Source organism: Poecile atricapillus, chromosome 5 (assembly GCF_030490865.1).
Source record: "Poecile atricapillus isolate bPoeAtr1 chromosome 5, bPoeAtr1.hap1, whole genome shotgun sequence".
NCBI lineage: Eukaryota > Metazoa > Chordata > Aves > Passeriformes > Paridae > Poecile > Poecile atricapillus.
In genome coordinates, this window is record NC_081253.1 from 11,757,146 (window position 1) to 11,776,586 (window position 19,441).

The 19,441-nt window shown below is 45.2% G+C and overlaps 1 protein-coding gene across 1 annotated transcript in view; it reads right to left on the reverse strand.

The window, feature by feature from the left end:
• GLI2 (GLI family zinc finger 2) overlaps window positions 1–19,441 on the reverse strand; it is a 189,334-nt gene that overhangs the window by 14,849 nt on the left and 155,044 nt on the right. Inside the window, exons 6-10 of the mRNA XM_058840548.1 lie at window positions 14,464–14,665; window positions 12,165–12,378; window positions 10,494–10,607; window positions 6,935–7,066; window positions 3,181–3,330 (exon numbers count right to left, since the gene is read on the reverse strand). Coding sequence (XP_058696531.1) covers window positions 3,181–3,330; window positions 6,935–7,066; window positions 10,494–10,607; window positions 12,165–12,378; window positions 14,464–14,665 — 812 coding nt within the window. The remainder of the gene's footprint in view (window positions 1–3,180; window positions 3,331–6,934; window positions 7,067–10,493; window positions 10,608–12,164; window positions 12,379–14,463; window positions 14,666–19,441) is intronic.

Genomic DNA, 19,441 nt, shown 5'->3' on the forward strand with positions numbered 1-19,441 from the left:
ACACAAACAGAAATCTAGCAAGCTTTAAAGTTTCCCAAATTACAGCTTGGGTCTGCTCTTGGAGGATGCTGTGGTCAGGCTGTCTGACATTACCAGTTTAAAAAACAAGACTCTCAATCTTGAAGACAGATGGATTTTTGGATGACAAAACAGGCCAGGAACCTTCCTCCTGGAAGGAAACCAGCTGCCCACACAATGAGAAGGAACAGCTTGGGAGACGTGGTGAGGCTTTGGGTGATGTAAGTCCTGCCACCCTCCTTTCTGGCTGAGCTGGAGGCTTCTCCCTGCACCTGCCCTGTCTCAGCATGGGAGGATTTCACCTCAAACCAAGGGGGTTCTTAAGTGCTCTTTGACAAAACAAGTGGGAGGTTATAAGAAATGCAAGGCTCCCTTGCAAATTCTAGCAAAATGTTGCACTGCCTGTTCAGCTGGGAGCATTGAAAAGCCCAAGCTGTACTTCCTATACAAAAAACACCCCTTAAATTTCAACAAGCAGCCCTCCCGATATAATGTATGTGTTGTCTTTTAGTCACATCATGTAGACATTGTAGACATTAAACATGTCTACACGTTCAGGTCAGTTGCAACGAGACTTCACATTGCTCTGTTTGAGTCTTGGCCAGTGAGGAAACTGGAGCCACAGCAGGACAGGTCATGCTCTGTGTCTGATTTTTCCATGGGCAGCTGAGTGGCTCTACACATCCAAAGGTCTGGTCAAAGGCACTTGCATTCAATAGCAGCAGCACTTGTCACCTTGTGCTCCACACACACGGGGCCTACCAGACTGCTAGGGAGGGAGGCAAACATGCAGCCCATGAAACCCACGAAGAATGTAGATACAGGTTGATCCCATGCAACTTTGTTGTGCTGGAAAAGAAGGATTACTTAAGATTCCCTTTAAGGTCTAGCATAGGGATGGTGGACATAAGGCACATTTGCTCTGCTGTTGAGATATCCATGTCTCTTCAAGGACCAGCAGGAGCATGCTGATTCTTTCCACAGCTTTGTCAGGGCAGGGTGGATCCAGTTTTCCTTCCTCAGACAACTTTCATTAGCCCATTTGTCCCACAGAACATGCCACAGCTCTGAGGTTGGACAGTATATCTCTTTCTTCTCTTGCCCTGTAAAAACAATCCTTTACAACTCAAGTCGCTTACAGTTACTGAAATACATCATTCCTCTTTCTGGAAAACAAAGGGAACTCAGCATGAGACAACTCATGTGCCCATTCTAGTTTTGCTGGATACTGACACAAAAACACAGTTATTAAGAGCAAAAGTTCTAAGGCCACATTTTCAAACAAGAGCTTCTCAGTAAAGCAGCCTGTGCATGTTCAAAGCAGTTGTTCCCACTCTTACGTGTGGATTTGATTATGCCAGTGGGAGTTCTGGCTGTCATCTGTTGAAATAATCCTTGACCAAATCCCAGGCTGCAATTGGGCTCATCTGTAGCTTTATGTACACCACAAACTTCTTGTCTGAAACAAATGTTGCTTTGAAAAATCACTGCCAGACTTGGACAAGGAATGCTCTGCCACAGAAGGGCACCATCTGCAGAGCTGCCATTATCCCAGACAAATGGAAAATGGTGGTTCTCCAGTTTGGGGACAGTTGCTGCAACATATTGCACATGGAGGGCCTGCAGTTCTCCAGGAGGCAGAGGATGACTTGAGACTCAAACACAGCCTTGCCATTGCTCCAGTGTGACAAAACTGAGCCTTGAAAAGGGCAAGATTGTGCAGCAGTGTTTTTTTCCTGCTCCACCACGGCACTAAAGAGGATGCAGCCACTGCTGTTTTTGTCTCCTGAGTCCCTCTGCCTACAAGGGCAGGCTAGACTTGCCCTCAGTGCTCACTTTGTATGCACCAACAATCAATATTTCTTGATACTTTTAAGGAAGATTGGTAAAGCACTAGACTGGGCAAAGTGCTTTAGAAGATTAAAACAAAGGACATGGCCCTGTGCCCCAGGGGAGCTTATGCTCTAAATTAAATGAACACAGGGCTGGAAGATTGATAAAGGAGTCATGCAGCAAGCAAATCATACATATCCTAATATTTGTAAGCAGGAGCTGGGGCAGAGCCAGTGAGTGAGCCAAGCTGGAATTGGCTAATTGAGCAGAAGAGGAGTAAGATACGGGAGGAGGGCTCAGACACTTGCTGAGCAGGAAGAGACTCATCCCCAAGACTCTGGGGAGAGGAACAGTGTAATAATGCTGACAGTAGAGGAGGTAAGAAATGCCATCAGGAGCAGAAGGCAGAGAGCAGAGGATATCAAAAGACAGGGATGGACCTTTGGGAGGAATAAGGGCTGGAATAAGATGAGGAGGGATATTGTGAACACCTCTCCTATCAGCTGACCACAGTCACTCAACTTCATAACTTCGCTTCCCCTCTTGTGCCCCGCATCAGGCATCCTTGCCTGCCCCACATCAGTAAGCAGTGTGGTGGGAGGCACATAAACGATTTAGTATCTTGAGGCTAAGGAGGAGGAGAGCCCAGCTCTCCCATGTGGTCAGTGAGCCTGCAGCCACAGGGCTGAGATATAAAATAGTACCCCATACTCTTCCTCAGGCAGTGCTTAACCCTAGACACAGTGTTGCTGGTATGCAGAAGGTCAGAGGACTGAGCTCTTCTTGGGGTTCAAGCACCTATGGCTTAACCTCACCTCAAGAGAGCAGAAGCAGGAGGTGTTGGCCTAGATTCCCAGGCTAGAAAGAGGCATGTATGTATGCCTGGGTCTGTGGGTGAGGGAATCTTGCAGTCCCGGCAGTAGTACGTGATGCCAAGTTAGACACAACCAGGGTTAGGCAGCTCCCCACAGTGTGGCATTACTGGATTTCTTTCTTGGATATAGGCAACTAAATTAGCTGGATTTTCACCTTAAGTGACTTGTCCTGAGTTGCTTTGGAGCTCTGTGGTAGATCTGAAATAATTCTCACCAAGGAAATGCAGTTTTGCCCACTAACACCTCAGCCACACTCCTTGACCTCTTGTCCTGTACCCAGGGTCTAACCTGCAAGTAGCTGTAACCCAGACACAGAGGGCTGGACTGGCTCTGAGCTGCTGCCAGTGGCTGGACTGGTAGAGCCCTACCTGAAGCCATGCCCATGTTTTGTGACCACCCCAGCCTGGCATCCCACTTGCCAAGTGAGATGCACCATGTGTCCCTGCCAGCTCACCGTGCACTTGTGTGGCTTCTCTCCCGTGTGCCTTCGCATGTGCACCACCAACATATACTGAGCCTTGAAGGGCTTCTGCTCCCGTGTGCAGTCCTGCCAGCGGCAGACAAACTCCTTCTTCTCCCCGTGGATGTGATCGTTGTTGATGTGCTGGTAGGACAGAAAGGAAAACCAGGTCACTCCAGGAAGAGCTGATGCCAGTGAATCACACACGGTGCTCTGAAAGCCAGATGTTCCCTCCCCAATGCTTGTCAGGCACTGCAGCACCTGAGTGCCAGGTGCACAGGTAACACCAGGGACACAGACCCAGCACTGTGGTCTGGTGTGTCCTGCAGAGCAAGGTGTGCAGCACACAGCACGCTGGGTAAAATATAGCCTAAAAATGGGAGGTTTGCAAAAGCAATGGAGACCCATGGTGCCAGGAAGAAAGGAGCCCTCTCAGTGTGCCCCCAGCTGATCGACGCCACTCTTGAGGAGGATGACAGAGCAATTTTTGTTCCTGCTGAACCCCCTCGTGCTGCATTTAGGCACCTGAGACCCTTTCCTGGGGCGCTGCTGGAGGACAGTGGACAGGAGGAGACAAGTCTCGGTTGGATTCAATAATTTTAAAGGTCTTTTTCAACTTAAATGATCCTATGCTTCTAAGTCCATATGCTGGCCCCATGACATCCACCTGCTATCCAGAGCTGGTGGCTGGCAGGAAATGACAGCACCTAAGAACTATGCAGCAAGGAGAGCTCAATCACTGCTAATTACTCTGGCCCAGGAGATTCTGCGCTGGAGTGCTGAAAAGCCAGACGCGGAATGGTGCCTTTGTCCACACTGGTAGGGAGAAGTGGGTCGCTTTTCTCCCAGTGCAGGGCAGATGAAGCCCTGCTGAAAATAAACAGAGCCAGAGGCCAGCCCGTCGGCAGCGCCGTTCCCGCGGTGGCCTTGTCTCTCTGAATGGGGTCTCATTGCCAAAAATAATGCCTGTCCTCGCTCCTGTGTTTTCAGAAGACATTCACTGACAGGAAATCCTAAAATAAACCACTTTGGTTTTGCGTTTTGGCTTTTTTTGTGCTGAGATTTTTTCCAGCCCCCGCCTTCATCCCCCAGCCAAGGCCAGGCACACATGTTGCAGCTAGGGATGAGACTCTTGGGGCAGTGAGGCAGCACGAGGACACAAAAGTACATTAAAAAAGATTCATCAGCCTTCACAGTCACCTCTGAATCCAGTCTTAGCATTCTGTGTGCTGCAATCCAATTGTGGGGTCAGGGTCCTGCTGCCTGGGGTCCCAGTTCCACCCAGGGACAAGAGGAGGTGTGTGGGGTGCAGCTGGTCTCTGTGGCACCACATGTAAACCAAAGAGAGAGCCAAAGCTGTGTGCTGGGAGAGTTGGGGAAGCCTGGGTTTGCGAGAGGTTTCATATGGGTTTAGAGTTCTGCTGCCTACAGATCTGGTTTTACAATGTGGCATTGGTGTGAGATTTTAGCCTCAGATGGTGGAAATCTGATGAACCTCCCCAGAGACCCATGGACATGCTAAACCATGTCCAGACCAGACTGGAGAGATACATCTCCAGGCTCTGTTTGTGTGGGAGTCTATCTTGCAACCAAGATTACACATAGCAATGCTGGGAGTGTGGGAGAGCACAGGCTTACCCTTTTGGTCTTGTTTAACCAGAGGAAGAACATTTATGGAAGGGGAACCATAGCCCCCATTCAGGACTATTCACTCCCTGTCTGGGCAACATCTGTTTCCCATCACATGGTGTAGGAGGAGTCGCACAGCTCACCCCACTCCAGCTAGAGCTCCTTAGCCCCCACCTGGCTGAAGGCTTTGCTTGGGCTTCTCTCAAGTGTGACCTTTGAGGTTGGGAGCAGCAGTGGTGCTTGCAAAAACATGTCATCACTCCTGCCGCTCCCTATAGACACTTCTCCTACAAGCACACTGTGTATGGGGAACAGACCCTGCTCACCCAGGTACTTTGCTCTGCACACAAACTAGTTTTTCCATGCATGGTGAGATGGCACCTTCTCAGAAGCTGGCCCACGACATCTGTATTTCATTTGCATGTGTATTTTGGGCATCCCAAATCCACAGCTTCATGTTGCTAGTAATCACTGTACAGAAGATTCAATTTTTGTAACCTTCCAAATTTAGGAAAATCTTGGGATATTCCATCAAATGTTTTTCTTTGGTTTTTGGTGGGTTTTTTTTCTTTCTTTTTTTTTTTTTTTTCTGGAAATAAATTGTGCTGAGCTGCCTGGCGCTCTGAACTTTGCTCTGGGCAGAGTTATTTTTTCTTACATCTGAGAGGGAGACACACAAAAACTGCTGAACAAATGTGAGCCCAGCCCAACTGACAGGCATGCTGTGGTTTAACCCCAAAAAAGCAACGCCCCATGGCATGCAATGTGCAACCCATTAAGCACCTTATCACTCAATCAGCCTTGAAAACTGTTTCCAAATCTGTCTGTACTCAAGGACATGATGCACTGAACTAGTGGCCTCTGGCAGAGGTGGGCAGGCACCAAACTTAGATGGAAGAGCATGTGCCCGAAATTATAATTTAGAGTGTAGTCCCTCTGGACAATGTTTGTGTGCAGAGCTTGGGCAAATGGTGACTGATGCTTATTTGGGGGTGTATCTAAAATGAAGATATATAAAAAATGGTGAAAGCAGACACAAGCCCTCAGGAAGAGGGCTACATGTGAGTTGCACATGGGTGGCCCCTGGCAAGCTGGAAGTCCAGTCAACACAAGCAGCAAAAGGCTGAAGGAAAAGGAGAAGACAGTAGCTCCTGTTGCAAAATGTGTTTAATCCAAAATTCTGCTGCAAGCATCAGGCTTGCTGGGCTGGTGAATTCCTAGCAGATATGGGCTGGCCTCAAAGAAGTGGGACTTGCACCATAGACCCAAAATAAGGACTGGGCTGGGAGCAAGATGGGGCTTAGACACAGATCATATCTGATTTCACAGGCACTTCCCTGAGTATGAGGGATTTGTTGACCCCAGAAGCCAAAGGAAACCAAACGGTGGATACCCAGATGAAGCAAAGCATACAAAAGGTTCTTGGAATTAATTAGAACTGAAAATCTGATTAATGACTTGGTTTGAGGATCCTTCAGAGAGCAGTTTTGACACCGGTTTGGGAACATCACTGTGATTATGGAAGCCCTATTTCCCACGTTTTTGAAAATCAACCCACTTTCTGTATTTCAGACACTGGAGCATATCTCTAAAATGAAAGTCTTCTGTTTCTGTGGGAGGGATGAGCTGAGCAGGACAACAGCCCTCTAAGTGATATGGCTCCACAGCTCATTAACAGCAGCATAAAAGGCTTTCTCAGCCTGGACTAGGACTGAGGACAGCATGGATGATCCCTGACCCATAGCTGGTGTAGCTCCGTGGGAAGGCTCAGTGAATACGGCCAGTGAAGAGAGAAGGGCTCAGCCCCCTTCCCCATTTTCTGATCCAGTCTTCTGCACTGAGCCTTCTGTCATTGGGCCATGCACAAGGGAGACTGAAAGTGCAGCCTCAGCAGCTGAGAAGGGAGCAATATCACATAATCTATGAGAGGCTTCTTTCAGCTGAACTCCTTGGGGAGCAGCGACCTGCTTTGGCAGTGTTTACACACCGTATCTCTGATTTGCACCTTTAGTAGCTCCCAGGGTGAGCTCTGGCTGTACAGCAGCTAGTGATAAAAAATGAGGACAAGTACACAGAAACCCAAATTTATCGCTGGGATTTCCTCCCAACCATTACTCACATGGACGAGCTGCTCCTGAGTGTCATATTCCTTTGTGCAGCCTTCCCAGTGACAGTTAGTCTCATAAATAACCTCAGGCTCCTGTTTACATTCATCCTTATCAAGATCTTCTTTCAGGTCTGTCAGATGCTCCTGCAACACATAACGGTGCATTGTATAAGGTGAACTTCTTTCATCTGAATTCCTCAATCACTCATAGATTACAGGGCAAGTATCAACTGATCACAAAACCATGCTCGTTGTGGCTACATAACATCCACGATTACTGTGGAATACAGAGCTACAGGGTTTTGGCAGAAGTGGATCAGATTTGACAACAAGATGTGAAACACCCCAAAGCCACTGTTAAAGCAATGCCTGGATTCAGCTGGGTTGTGGGCAGTCCTAGGAAAAACTGAAGAAAGGAAAGAGCTGGCTTCTGACCTTTGTTGTATTCTTTGCTGGAGCAAAACAACTGATCTGGGTGGAGTGGAGAAACATGAGCATAAAGAAATTACAGAGCAGTCAGAGCCCAGAGCTCACGCTCACCTGACATGGGCTGGGCAGGGGGGTTCCTGTTTTCTGCATCTCTGAGTTGATAAGAAAATGATACCTAACCCAAAGATTTATGTCTGCAGGATGCTCCACAGGGACAAAGTGATGAGCTTTCAAAACACTTCTCTGAGAGGGGAATTTGGAAAGCATGAGCAAGACTCAGTGAAGAGTAGGTTGCAGAACAGAGGTCCTGGGACTCTGGATTCATAAAAGAGTTACTTTAATGTTGGGTACACTGTAAGCTCTCTCCTTAACTTCTCTGTCCAGCCAGCTCCTCAGTGCAAAATGAAGCACAGAAGATTTTTGTTATGGCTGCCAGGATTAAAGCATGGGCAACTATACAAGTGTAACATACAACATAATTAGTACAAATCCAAGTAAGGACAACTGTCAGCTCTGTGTCCATCAGACACCTGCACTATAGACAGGGCCATCAACATCCAGTATTGGCTTGGGAATCTAGCAAGACAAACCCTGCAGGTTTTGGCCCCCTTCATTCCCTTTCCTCCCAGATACTGCTGTTGCCTAGTACAAAGCATCCTACCTCCAGGACACCTTTGGATAGGAGCATCTGGGGTGACTGACCACAGCAGACACTGTTTCTCTCAATCTGCTGCTCCAGTTGAACCCATATATGTGTAGACACAAACTCAGACTGTCTCTGGCCTGCCCAAACAGACCTATCTGGCTGCCATCTCCTTCCCCACCAACACCTTCCCAATGTCTACGGGAGAGCTGCAATGATTAATGACTTAATGACATTATACGGCTTGGAAAGTGAGACGTGCTGTACCAAGTTCAACAATTTTCATTAACTAGCTCATGACACCCATGCCAGCAGCACCTTTTTATTTAAAAGTTTAGATATGGAGAGGAAGAGATTTGTTTTAATTAGCTCTGATTAAAAAAAAAAAAAGCAAGATGGCTCTTGGGACAGGAAACTGTAGTAATTTACAGAAAGACTTCAGGAGATTCAAACTATACCAGAGCCCAGAGCACTAGTCTGAGAAAGTTGAAACAGCAGCTTCTTTTTCCTGCAATTCCTATTTGGTTGAGCTGTACAAATTATTATTTTTTTTTTTAATGTTTGTCTCCGTGCAAAGCGCGGTCCCCAGACAACTGTAATTTTCTACTAAAAATCTTATTTCACCAAAATTTTTATACTTTCTGTTGGAAAAATGAAATTGTAACAATTTAATTTGTTGAAAAGGATTGATTTGTTGAATTTCTAGCCAGTTCAACACTAGTCTGAATCTCTGCTGGAGCTCTCTTGTGGCACTGTAGAAGTTCAGTATCTCAGGTCCCTTATGCTTGGTACTTCACCGTATCCCACAAATCTTGTCTGATTGCATTTTTTACAGCACAAACCATCATGGGAGATACTGTCTTGGCCAAGGATTGCAAATGCCCAAACCACTACTCACATGGGGTGTTTCAAATGCAGCATTTCCAAAACAAAACATACACGTTTTTGGGGATAGATGAACTTCACAGTCAGCAAAAAATGGATAGTCAATTATTAACTGACTGTAACACAACTTTTCAGCACAGTCTCCTGCAGAAAAGGAATTTCTAAATTTAGTCATTCTTCTTGCTTAGACTAAAGGACCCACTACATTCAGTTTTTTCATCTGTTCTCCTTGCCAAGAATGGGCTGTCTGTTACACGGTACCTTCTAGCAATTTCCAAGTCAATACCAAAATGCTACAAGATGTGGAACCTACATGTCCCTTGGGGAATTACTTCACATACTGCCTCATTAGGAACTATTAGATGATCAGCATGCATTTTCCTACTCCTAATTTCACCTTGCTATTCTAATCAAATCTCATTGCACCACTTTAAACTACTCCCTTGCTCCATTCAGTGTCAATTTCAGTGTTTTAATTTTTAAGACCCAGTGGATGAAACCCCTGGAGCAGGGCTGCAGGGGTGAGCCAGGCTGGTGCTATCCAAGCACTGCCAAGCTGGGCGCACACAGCTTTGCACAGAGCAGCGCAAGGAGGATGGCAGCCACTGAGCAAGCAGCTGTCTGTCCCACAGCTCCTCCAGTAACACATGCTTTGAGAAAGAAACTGATGGCTTTCAAATATTTTTTCATTTGCTGCAAGAAATAAATACATTGCCCTGTTAGCCCAGGTAGTGGCCAGATCAGTTTTTCAGGGCATGTGATTTTGCAGCAGTGTGTAGATGCACGCCTAAACTCAAAGCTCCAGAGAGGTGCCTCTTTGCCCTAATCGTGCTGACTACAGCATGTTTATCTTTCTCTGATATGCTATCTTCATCAATTTTACCAGCCCCCTGATGACTGCACACGTTGCTGTCCCCATGCATCATGCTGAGACCTGCTCCTGAACCAGGGCAGAAGGAGAAATTTGTCATCAACTCTTCCATTCGCTTGACAATAACACAGCCTAATATTTCATGAAAATGAAGTGCCCAGAGCACTCCTGATAGTTTACAGTTGTGATAAAGGACGGTCAGATGGATACTGTCAGCCATTAAACAGTTTGCAATCACAGAGCTCCAGAAAGAAAGCAAAGGCCTCTGGGCCCTTCTTGGTGTCAAATGTTGTGTCACCAGTGTAAAGGATGTTTCTAGGAGCAATTCCTTGTTGAATCAAGAAGTCGTACTTTTTTTGCAAGCTTTCTACCTACATGCAAGCTTCCCTCATAATCTATGTTTGCTCTGAGACACTAATGCAGCTTGCTTTGCAGCACAGAAAACTCAGACATCATTTTTACATTATTACACTTGATATATTTGCTCTCTCCTCTTTTTTCCTATCCAAGCACAGAAACAGCAAGCTGAATCCCTAGTAGCCATGGAATGCTTCACTCAGTCACTGCAGCTCTGCCCTGTCCCTTCCTGGGCTTTGTGCTCCAAGGGATACCTGCCTGGCTGGCAGATTTTGCTGCCTTGCTCCCAGCTGCAAAAAAAAGATGCCAAGAGGATTATTTCCAAAGATGAGACCCAGCAGCTCACCCCCTCAAGCCCACAACATGGCTCACAGCAGGGAGGTTACCTGTGTGTTTGGGGACACTGGGGGCAAGCCCTCAACTTCAGTCTTGACTTTGCTGCGTTTATTAATTACTGGATTGACGGTGCTGCTCACGGCCGACTCACTGCTCTGCTTGCTCTAGGAAAGAAAACCAGGCAAGAAATGACACTGGGGTTTGGGATGACAGACAGACAGCAGCCCACTTCCTCATTAAAAATTAACTTTAAAATCAGTCAAGGCTGAGCTCCAGTAGTGGCAGAGTACAGAAGGGTTGGCCTAGGGTTCATATGAAAACCAGCCCATGTGGGTTTGTGCAAGGCAGGGGGATGGGAGAGAAGGCAGAAGAACCAAGGGCAGCCCCAGCTTCTGCAGGCTCACTGGTGAGCTGGCCTCACCACTGCTGCTTTGTTTCAGAGCAATCCAGTCCATGGCATAGCCATCAAAGTCTTATACAATCACCATCCAAGCCACATTTCTCTATGTGACAAAATTATTTGTTGGGAAAATGAATTCCTGGGGGAAGCAGGAGGCTCTGGTTATATGTGAGGGCTCTGGCATGCTGTGTCCATGAAAGACTATGTGTGTAATTTGCTAAACTCTTAAAAAATAAGAACAACTTCAGGAGAAAAAACATCCCATTGTATGTGCATAAAATTGGAACATTAACATTCTAAATACTCTTGCTAATTGCTCAAGATTAGTCCTGCAAATTATCAAACAGAGGCAGAACTCCTTCCAGCCACATTATTTTAGTAACCAGTTTGTAAGGAAAAAACAAAACTAATCAGTAAAATAACCTGCAATAACAAGCAGAGTTTGCAGTGCAGCAGCCACAAGAAACCCTAAAACAATAAACCAGTCTTAAAAGTTCAGTATGATACAACTAAAACAACGATTTGAAATGGGTGTGAAATACGGTGAAATAAGTCTCTGGGGACAAAAGCAACTGCAATTTAGACTTGGAAGGAATGTAAGTGGAAAAGAAAAATTATTAAGAATGTGCTAGGCATATTCACTAACCCAGTGCATGTGCAGGGCTTGTGCACACATATATGTGTTTGTGTGCTCACAGGTATTTGTAAGGATTACTTAAAGTGTGGGATCTCATTCCTAGTTTTCAAAATCTGGCCCCTGGTTTTGCAAAATTTAGCAGTAAAAATCAAAAGCAGAGACACATGGAGTGAAAACTTACTGAAAAAGAAGGAACAGCAAATAAACCTAAAGAAGAGGTCCTACAAGGATGCACTTACATGATAAAGATTAAGACCATCATCATGGTTTACATGAGTACAAAAAAGGAAGGAGGGATTGGTGAAGGTCCCAACAAGAAGCTTGGTTCACAGGTGCTCATTCTGCAAAATACCAGTTTTTACAGCAACTGATTTCCCTCAATTTCAATAACGTGTTCAAGGAGATTTCCTGCTTGGGATGACCTTGCATATTGTGTTCAATGCTTTGATGGACCAAGGCCTTTGGTTTCTACATGGGTAGGTGCAAGGAAGGGAGATGGGCGCAAAATTTGTCTGTGACTAATTCAGAAACACTTGCTAGGAATAAGAAAAAGCAATGTAAAGGGACAGTGTGAATAAAAAAGAGAACTGTTAAAACTCCCACAGCCACCATGAAGGGAAGCCTGCATCCCACAGAAAATGTGCCTCCATTTCCACATGTGCCATTCAGGATGGCCATCCCTACCTGGCTGGAGTCGGAGATGCAGTTGCTGTTGCTGCTGCTCTGTGCCGGTGATGGGTTCACAGAGATGACTGCCATGTGCTGCCGCGGGGGGAAGGTTGGGGATGGCTGGATCAGGGGAGGAGTGTGTCCAAAGGCTGAGCTCAGGCCTCTTTGCTGCGTCAGAATCTGCTGGTATGTCACGGGGTTAAGTGGGTGGGGGAAGCTGAATGCTGGACTGCAGCAAGAGGAGAAAGAGAAATGATGAGGAGTTATTTTAAACAGAATTTATCATTAGTCACTGATTCAGGTTTGGCTTCTTGGAGAATCCAGGAGCCAGGCTGCCATTCCCAGATAGACACCTTCAATGCCAGGATAAGCCTGCCTGCCTTCTTTACTGCAAAGTCATGATTTGACTCGCATGTGCTTCAGCAAACTTGTGAATCATTTTGACCCAAGCATTAGACTGATGGTGATTTCTTTTCTTCCTCTTCAAAAAAAGCCCAACAAAAGCCCTTGGGAGTGCAGAAGAGGATAGGACTTGGACACATCTGGCTTTGTAGCCCCTAAGGCTCCTGGGTTTTCCCAGGCAGACCTCTTTTGCAAAGTTGCAGCTTTGAGGTTAGGCTAACCTGGATATGAAAAACAAGCATCACCTGGCTCACCTGGCACAGATTACAGCAGGGATGAATAAGTATCCACTTAACATAGTTCAAAAACATGCAATTTACTCTGCATTCAGGTGAGGGGAGTGCTGGCTCAGGGGACTGCTGAAGCATGTCACCCTTCCTATGTAGGTCATTGGTTCATCTCCAATCTAGGTCAGCAGTGACCAGGAACATCACTTGCCCCTGGCTGCTTGGGCAATAACTGGGACAACAGGTCCAAGAAAAGATGCAGCAGTGGAGAGCAGGAAAAACAAAGCTCTGCATTTGGAAAAAAGGGGTCCATTCCCAAGGGCAAGTCGGCTGGGCAGAGAAAAAGAAGTATGGGAGATGCTCTGTGGTAACTCTAGATGTGTGATACACGAACCATAGACAGTCCAAAAATTGATTATTTGCCACCTTCAAGAAGTGGCTGCCCTGAACCTTTACCGTCATGATATTTTCTCTCACACCACTAAAACTGCCCAAGGTGTGAGTGCTCAGAGAATAGGGCCATAATTAGAAACAAGCTTAATGACCAATTTTGCTTTTGGAGAGAGTATTTAATTCCTGCCTCTAAGATGCTGTTAAAATAATAACAAAAAAGTCTTTTCATGACAAATTTCTGGCAGTTATGCTGCTCTGAATGTTACCCATTTTACAAATCCTGACATTTAGGATATATATTTTAGAACACCGAGAGGGTTTCAAATTCTTTATCTGTAGTTGATTATTCCCTCAGAGGCTCAAAGTTGACCATTAGGTCAGTTCCTGGACTTAACTGATTTGTTAAAAATATCAAATATTACTCTTAATATATGAGGGTGAGATTCTACAGGTATGTGCAGCTAATGACAACAGATAAAAAGACTAGGAAAAAATATGATTACCAGATAAGAAGTTGCAATTTTTTTATGTCAGCCTTATGTTTGATTTTACAGTCAATTTCTAAATTATGTTGCTGGATAAAGTAACTTACATAATTAATGCTACACTTACTAATAACAACATCTCTGTTTTCCCCCACAAGTTTTAAGCATGCATAATCTTTGTAACCCTTTGCTTTGCAACATCAGTGTTAATTAGATCTAACATTTTTAACAGTTAAGTAATAGAAAGAATAATAACACTGTGAAACTTGGGTGAAGCAATCACAGTAGGGATTGACAACAGTCAGCTGCCTAATGTAAGTGCTTTTTAATTAAGATTTGAACAAAACTTTACTCAAGGGTTTAGATTGGGTTTAAATATGCTTTTAGAATTAGGCTCTTCTATCCACCCAGGCAACATTTTTCCTAAGAATGTGGGCCAATAATTTGAACAGTACTTTGGGGCAATCTCTTAAATCAGAGTGTTTCTTAATCAGTCAAACTGCTCACAAAGAACATTTTCTAAGATAAATTTATTATCTGTTTCTGCTTGAAGGGAGGCATGATCATACTGTAATTACTGGAAACGTGGTAGCCAATAACCCAAATCCAGACAAAAAAACCCCACCCCAAATGCCACAAAATACCCTTCCACATGCAAAACCAGATGGGGGCTTTGATTTACTGCGCTACACAGTCCTGATGCACAAAAGCAGAGGCTGTGAGGAAGGGAAGCTCTCCCTCGCTGGAGGGTCACCCTTTTTGGGTGGATGGTTCCTCAGCTGAACAGAGCTGATCTCAGAGCTTTACCTGATTGTCCCGGCAGATAAATGGCCGTAGGAGCCACTTGCTGCTGAACTGCTTCTGGAGTTGTTGATATACGCCACAAGAGAGTTTGGGGAGGTCCTGATCATTGTCTGGAGATCAATGCTGGCATCAGAGAGCGGGGAGATAGACAGGGCTCGTTTCCGGCTTAATCTTGGAGTCACCCGTGGGCTCGAAAACCGGGACACTGCAGGGAACAGAGACTTTGTCAGACAAGACCAGTGGGCTGCTCCCTTCCTGCAGGCAAGCTGGAAATGCTGAGAACTGCTGCACTCATGACTGCTGCGGGATGTTCAGGACCCAGGAGCAGTGCAGGGACCAAGTGCCCTTTGATGGGAGGTTTCCTCTCTTCTGCGTGCTGAATGGCAGGGGTCAAGCAGCAGCATGAGCACCCGCTTGCCTTGCTGTCTTCAGGGGATACAGAATTCTGTCCATCACCCTCTTTCATAGGCACTAAATTAACTTAAAAGACAGAAGGCCCTGCAAGGTTTCCAAGGTTTCCATGCCTGTTGACTCAGTGTCAGGAGCAGCAGGCCCAGGGAGCTGCACATCCAAGCTGGGGCGACCATTGCAAATGGTGAGTGTGCGCCTGTGTGCAGGGGGAACGGAAACCAAACAAGCATGAGCATAATGCTGACCATCCAATTAATGAAGGGGGCGAGGCTCCAGAAACCCTGAAAGTAAATTAAGAGTTTTAAGAAAACCAATTTGGCAGCTCAGGCACAAAGTTCAAGCTCTCCCCCTCCAAGGGAACCTGCCAGTGCCTAGACCCTATTAGCAATTGTCAATCATTCAGGCATGAAGTAATTTCCAACCCTGCCAGGCCCATTTATGGATCTGCAATACATGACGGGTTACTACTGTAAAAGTTTGGCATCCCTCAGTGTTTCAGCACTGCTAACTGGAACGACTGACTTCACCCAAAGGAAACTCTGCCCAGGCCTGACGCACCTGCAGATCTCTGGGGTGGCATGGATGGGAGAGGCAGATGTACCTCAGTACCAGGGTACCATACCCAAACCCTGCCTGGAATGACTCATCCCTCCAAAGCAAGCAGTGTTTGAATTGTGTATTTAGGAAAAAAAATTAAAACCTGAGCGTAAAATATAGCACTTGGCAATGAGTCCTGGCTGTTAATCCTTGCCATCCATCCAGGGGTGCAGGAGGGCTCAGCTGCTCCAGCTCCTTCCCTGCATGAGCACAGCAACTTTTCTGGTGGTGGTCTCCCCAGAAAGCATGCTATGGTATATCCTACTGAACACTGTGAATGAAACACTGAACTGGACAGGCAATAAGAAACATTTTCCTCTAGCTAGTTGAAGGCACTGATTTTGGTTGCATATCACCAAATACAAGCCTGGCACTTTGAAAGAACATGAACTTTCCATTCTGATGACAGTGCTGGAATGTTAGAGGGTGAATGGGGTGTAGAAGGAGGCAAGATGTAACCTGCTGGTGTGATCAAACAATTCCTTGATTTGTGTTGGCTCACAGCAGTCTGTGTCAGCATTTCCCTAGGACCAGTGGCTGGGTTGCAGTGTCCCAGTCTCCACATGACTTGTCTGTGCACCAAAGTGGCTCTGCCATTACCATGCCTGGGTGCTGTGTAATCAATGGGGTTTAGTATCACCATCCTCTGAGTCCCCATAATGACCCTCATTGCACAAGATAAATGACTTGCCCAACATCCCACTGGAAATCCAAGGCTAAGCTGGTATTTGAACCAAGCACCTGATGCCTAAAGAGGCTACCTGGAACAGAGGCTAGACAGAGTTAAAGGAATAAAGTAGCTATTTATTAAATAAAGGCCTTCCAAGGATACACCTTGGGCAGTACAAGAGCCTGGCCATGGCTCTGTCCAAGATGGATGCAAGACGGACAACTGGTCACGAGTTTTCACACTTTCGTAAGTTTTGATGTACTTGCATATTGGGGTTAATTGTCCAATTACAGCTTCAGGTTATGAAGTCCCATCCTCTTCAATTGCTTTCCTCAATTCACTGCTGTTTATAGTTTTTGGGCCCGGAGCTGCAATGGTGTCCTTGGTTCTCAGGCTGGAAAAGGATTGTTTTGTCTAACTACCCTTTAAAGAGAACTTGCTAACACTATATGAAGTTCAGAGTCACACACTAAGGCAGTACAGAATTTGGAAAATAGAAAAGCTAAAACTTAAGGCATCACACTCTTGTGACTTTTGTTCTACACATAAGCAGCTTAAAGAGTTGCTAGATGCAATGCTTTTACTAAAAAAAAAAGACAATACTCAGTTTCAGAAATTTGGAAGTAAGGAATTTCTCTTAAAAATCAGATTGTTGCATATATATTAAACACGTTATAATATTTTCTACAACTACATTGTGCAGCCTCACGGGGCAGAGAGATGCTAGAAAACATGACTCAAAGCAAACAGAAAGGGCAGCAGTCTATAAAAAACACCTTCTGAGTGTGAAAGCTATCCCATGATTTGGAGGGACTAGGCTCAAACTTCCCAAATGCTTGCAGCTGGAAGACTCTAACCCTGTGTGACACTTCCCTGGAAGCTAGAGAAGATGCAGCCACTTTGTAGAGACACTATGGACAAAACCACATTGAGCAAATGAAATCCCCTCAGCAAAGGCTGGCCCAAAAGGCTGAAATGGAGAATTGCCAAACTTCATATCTGATTCCTGAAATCTGAGCCCTGGACCAAACAACATGAGGATTGCTTGGGCCTAGATCATAATGGTCCTCTGGCCATAAGGAATCTTGATTCAATACATGCACCACAACCTGGAAAGATCTGGGTGCTATTCCCAGTCCTCCTCAGCCATACCTCCTTGAGCAAGTTGCTGCTTCTTTCTGTGTCCCTATTTCCCAGTGTCATCTATTTAGATGAGCTCCTTTAGACAGGGCTTGTATTTTATTCAGTACATACTGCACCAAGTGCGATGGGGCCCCATCTCAGAACAGTTGTCAGGGTTTCTGTCCTACAAATAATATGCGTTTTTCCAGATATAGATATTGTTTCCTGCATTTGCATTCCCACAGTCTCCTCCTTTTCTAACAGAAGGAAACAGGCCAGATTTGACAGTCATATTTATCTCTGTTACTCCCACATCTCAAGGGAGATCTGTTTATTAATGTGCCACTTCCCTTGATAAATTACTAAATAGAAAGAAAAGCCTTGTACTCATTTCTCGCTGTTCCTTCACATGATTTATGCCCACAGTGCTGGATCAGCCATTGGTTCCCATTAATTTGCGGAGGGAAGAAGACCTGATGTCCAACAGAAATCTGGGTTTTAGCAGTGCAGACAGCACGGGCTCTCCTCCCTGCTGCACACAGGTATGTCGTTTTTTTCCCCATATAAAACTCTGCGGGAAGCTGTCAGATTATCAAGCTCGCCTGGGAATTCTCCAGCCCAAAACCAGTAATATGCATTGTGTTAGTGTCCACTCTAATTTAGATCCTGCAAGTGCTGTGGGCTATCTGAAATGTTTGATAGCAGATCCAATAGGTTGGGCTCATGCTTTACACAAAAGCCTCTTAGGTCTTGCAGGCTTCCACAGAAGGCTGTGACCTAAAATCGTGCCATGGATGAACAATTCCTCTCTTCTTAATGACAGCCTGCCCAAGGTGCCTGGGAAGAGCATCATCTGGGAAATGGAAAAGGAGTTTAGGCACATGAAGAAATGTTCACTAGTGCATTTAGAAAGAGAGAATTTTTTTAAAATTATTATTCAAAAGCAGATTAACAACACTGGGATTGTTCTAAATAATAAAGTTTGCCTGACCTGAATCTCCTGAGCTGAGGACATGGAGCATGAAAGTGAAACGGTAACAGGAAGCAGCAGTGGTCAGCATTTGTGTAGCTGTACACAGCAAGGTGTTCAACCCAGGCTGACTGACAGCCACTGGGGCACATAAGCAAAGTCCTCTGCTGCCTGAGGTCCAGCGTTGTTCCAAAAGAAAAACCACACACAACTGTTCAGCAGGGACTGTGCCCAGAAAAGTAACTAAAGGCGGGATGCATTTTTCAGACACACAGATGGAAAGCTTTGGGAACATATATCACTAACACTCCCCTCTCTTCTCCCCTTTCAAAAATGCTGACTTCTCAAAATGAACAGGACTAGTTTAAAGAATTTTTTGATGTTTGGAAAATATGTTGGGGGAAGTTCCCAAACTGTCAGAGTACCCCCGCTTCAACACTCCTATAAGGAGAAAAAAAAATTGGCATTCTTTCTGCTGTCCTGAAAGTTGTGCTCAGAAACCTAAAGTCATCATAGGTTAACATGAATTTGAAAAGTTACACACTAAAATAAATGTAGGAATATATTTCAAAATTAATTTCACTCCTCTAGCAGTACTTCAGTTTTTAAAATTAATTTCTCTGTGCCTTTCTTCCTCAGATGAAAATCTTTCTTACCTGCAGTTTTTTCTCCCTCTCTACCTCAGATGGAAATCTTCCTTATCTTCAGTTTTTTCCCCCTTGAATCCTACTGAGATATGGAAAAAACTCTGTTTTGTCACCCAGGTCCACAAAGAAGTGATGGGCCAAAGCTTATGCAGCAAAACAAGAAAAAAGTGAACTGGTGAATGGAAGGACACAGTACTGTACTGAGCCCAAAGCTCTGGTCATTGGTTGCAGCATTGTGGATGGCAGCTCATGACGGACAACAAAAAATTTACCAAAAGCCTTTGAACCTGGTGCCTCTCCTTACAAAAAGTCAATTCCAGATACATTTGAGTGTTTTTACTGTTATGCAGTGGCTTTTCCTTACCATTTCACACACAGACCCAGATGCAGTGACTGTCACAAGCTCAGGTCTACATGCTAAGGAATAAATATAACTTACATACCTTAGGAAATCTTTCAAAACCGCCTGGAGTAACTTTTCACTAGAAAAAACCCTAATTTTACAGCAGCACTATCTTTTTAGAGTGAATGTAAATTCCACAGTTCACAACCAAAAGCCATTTC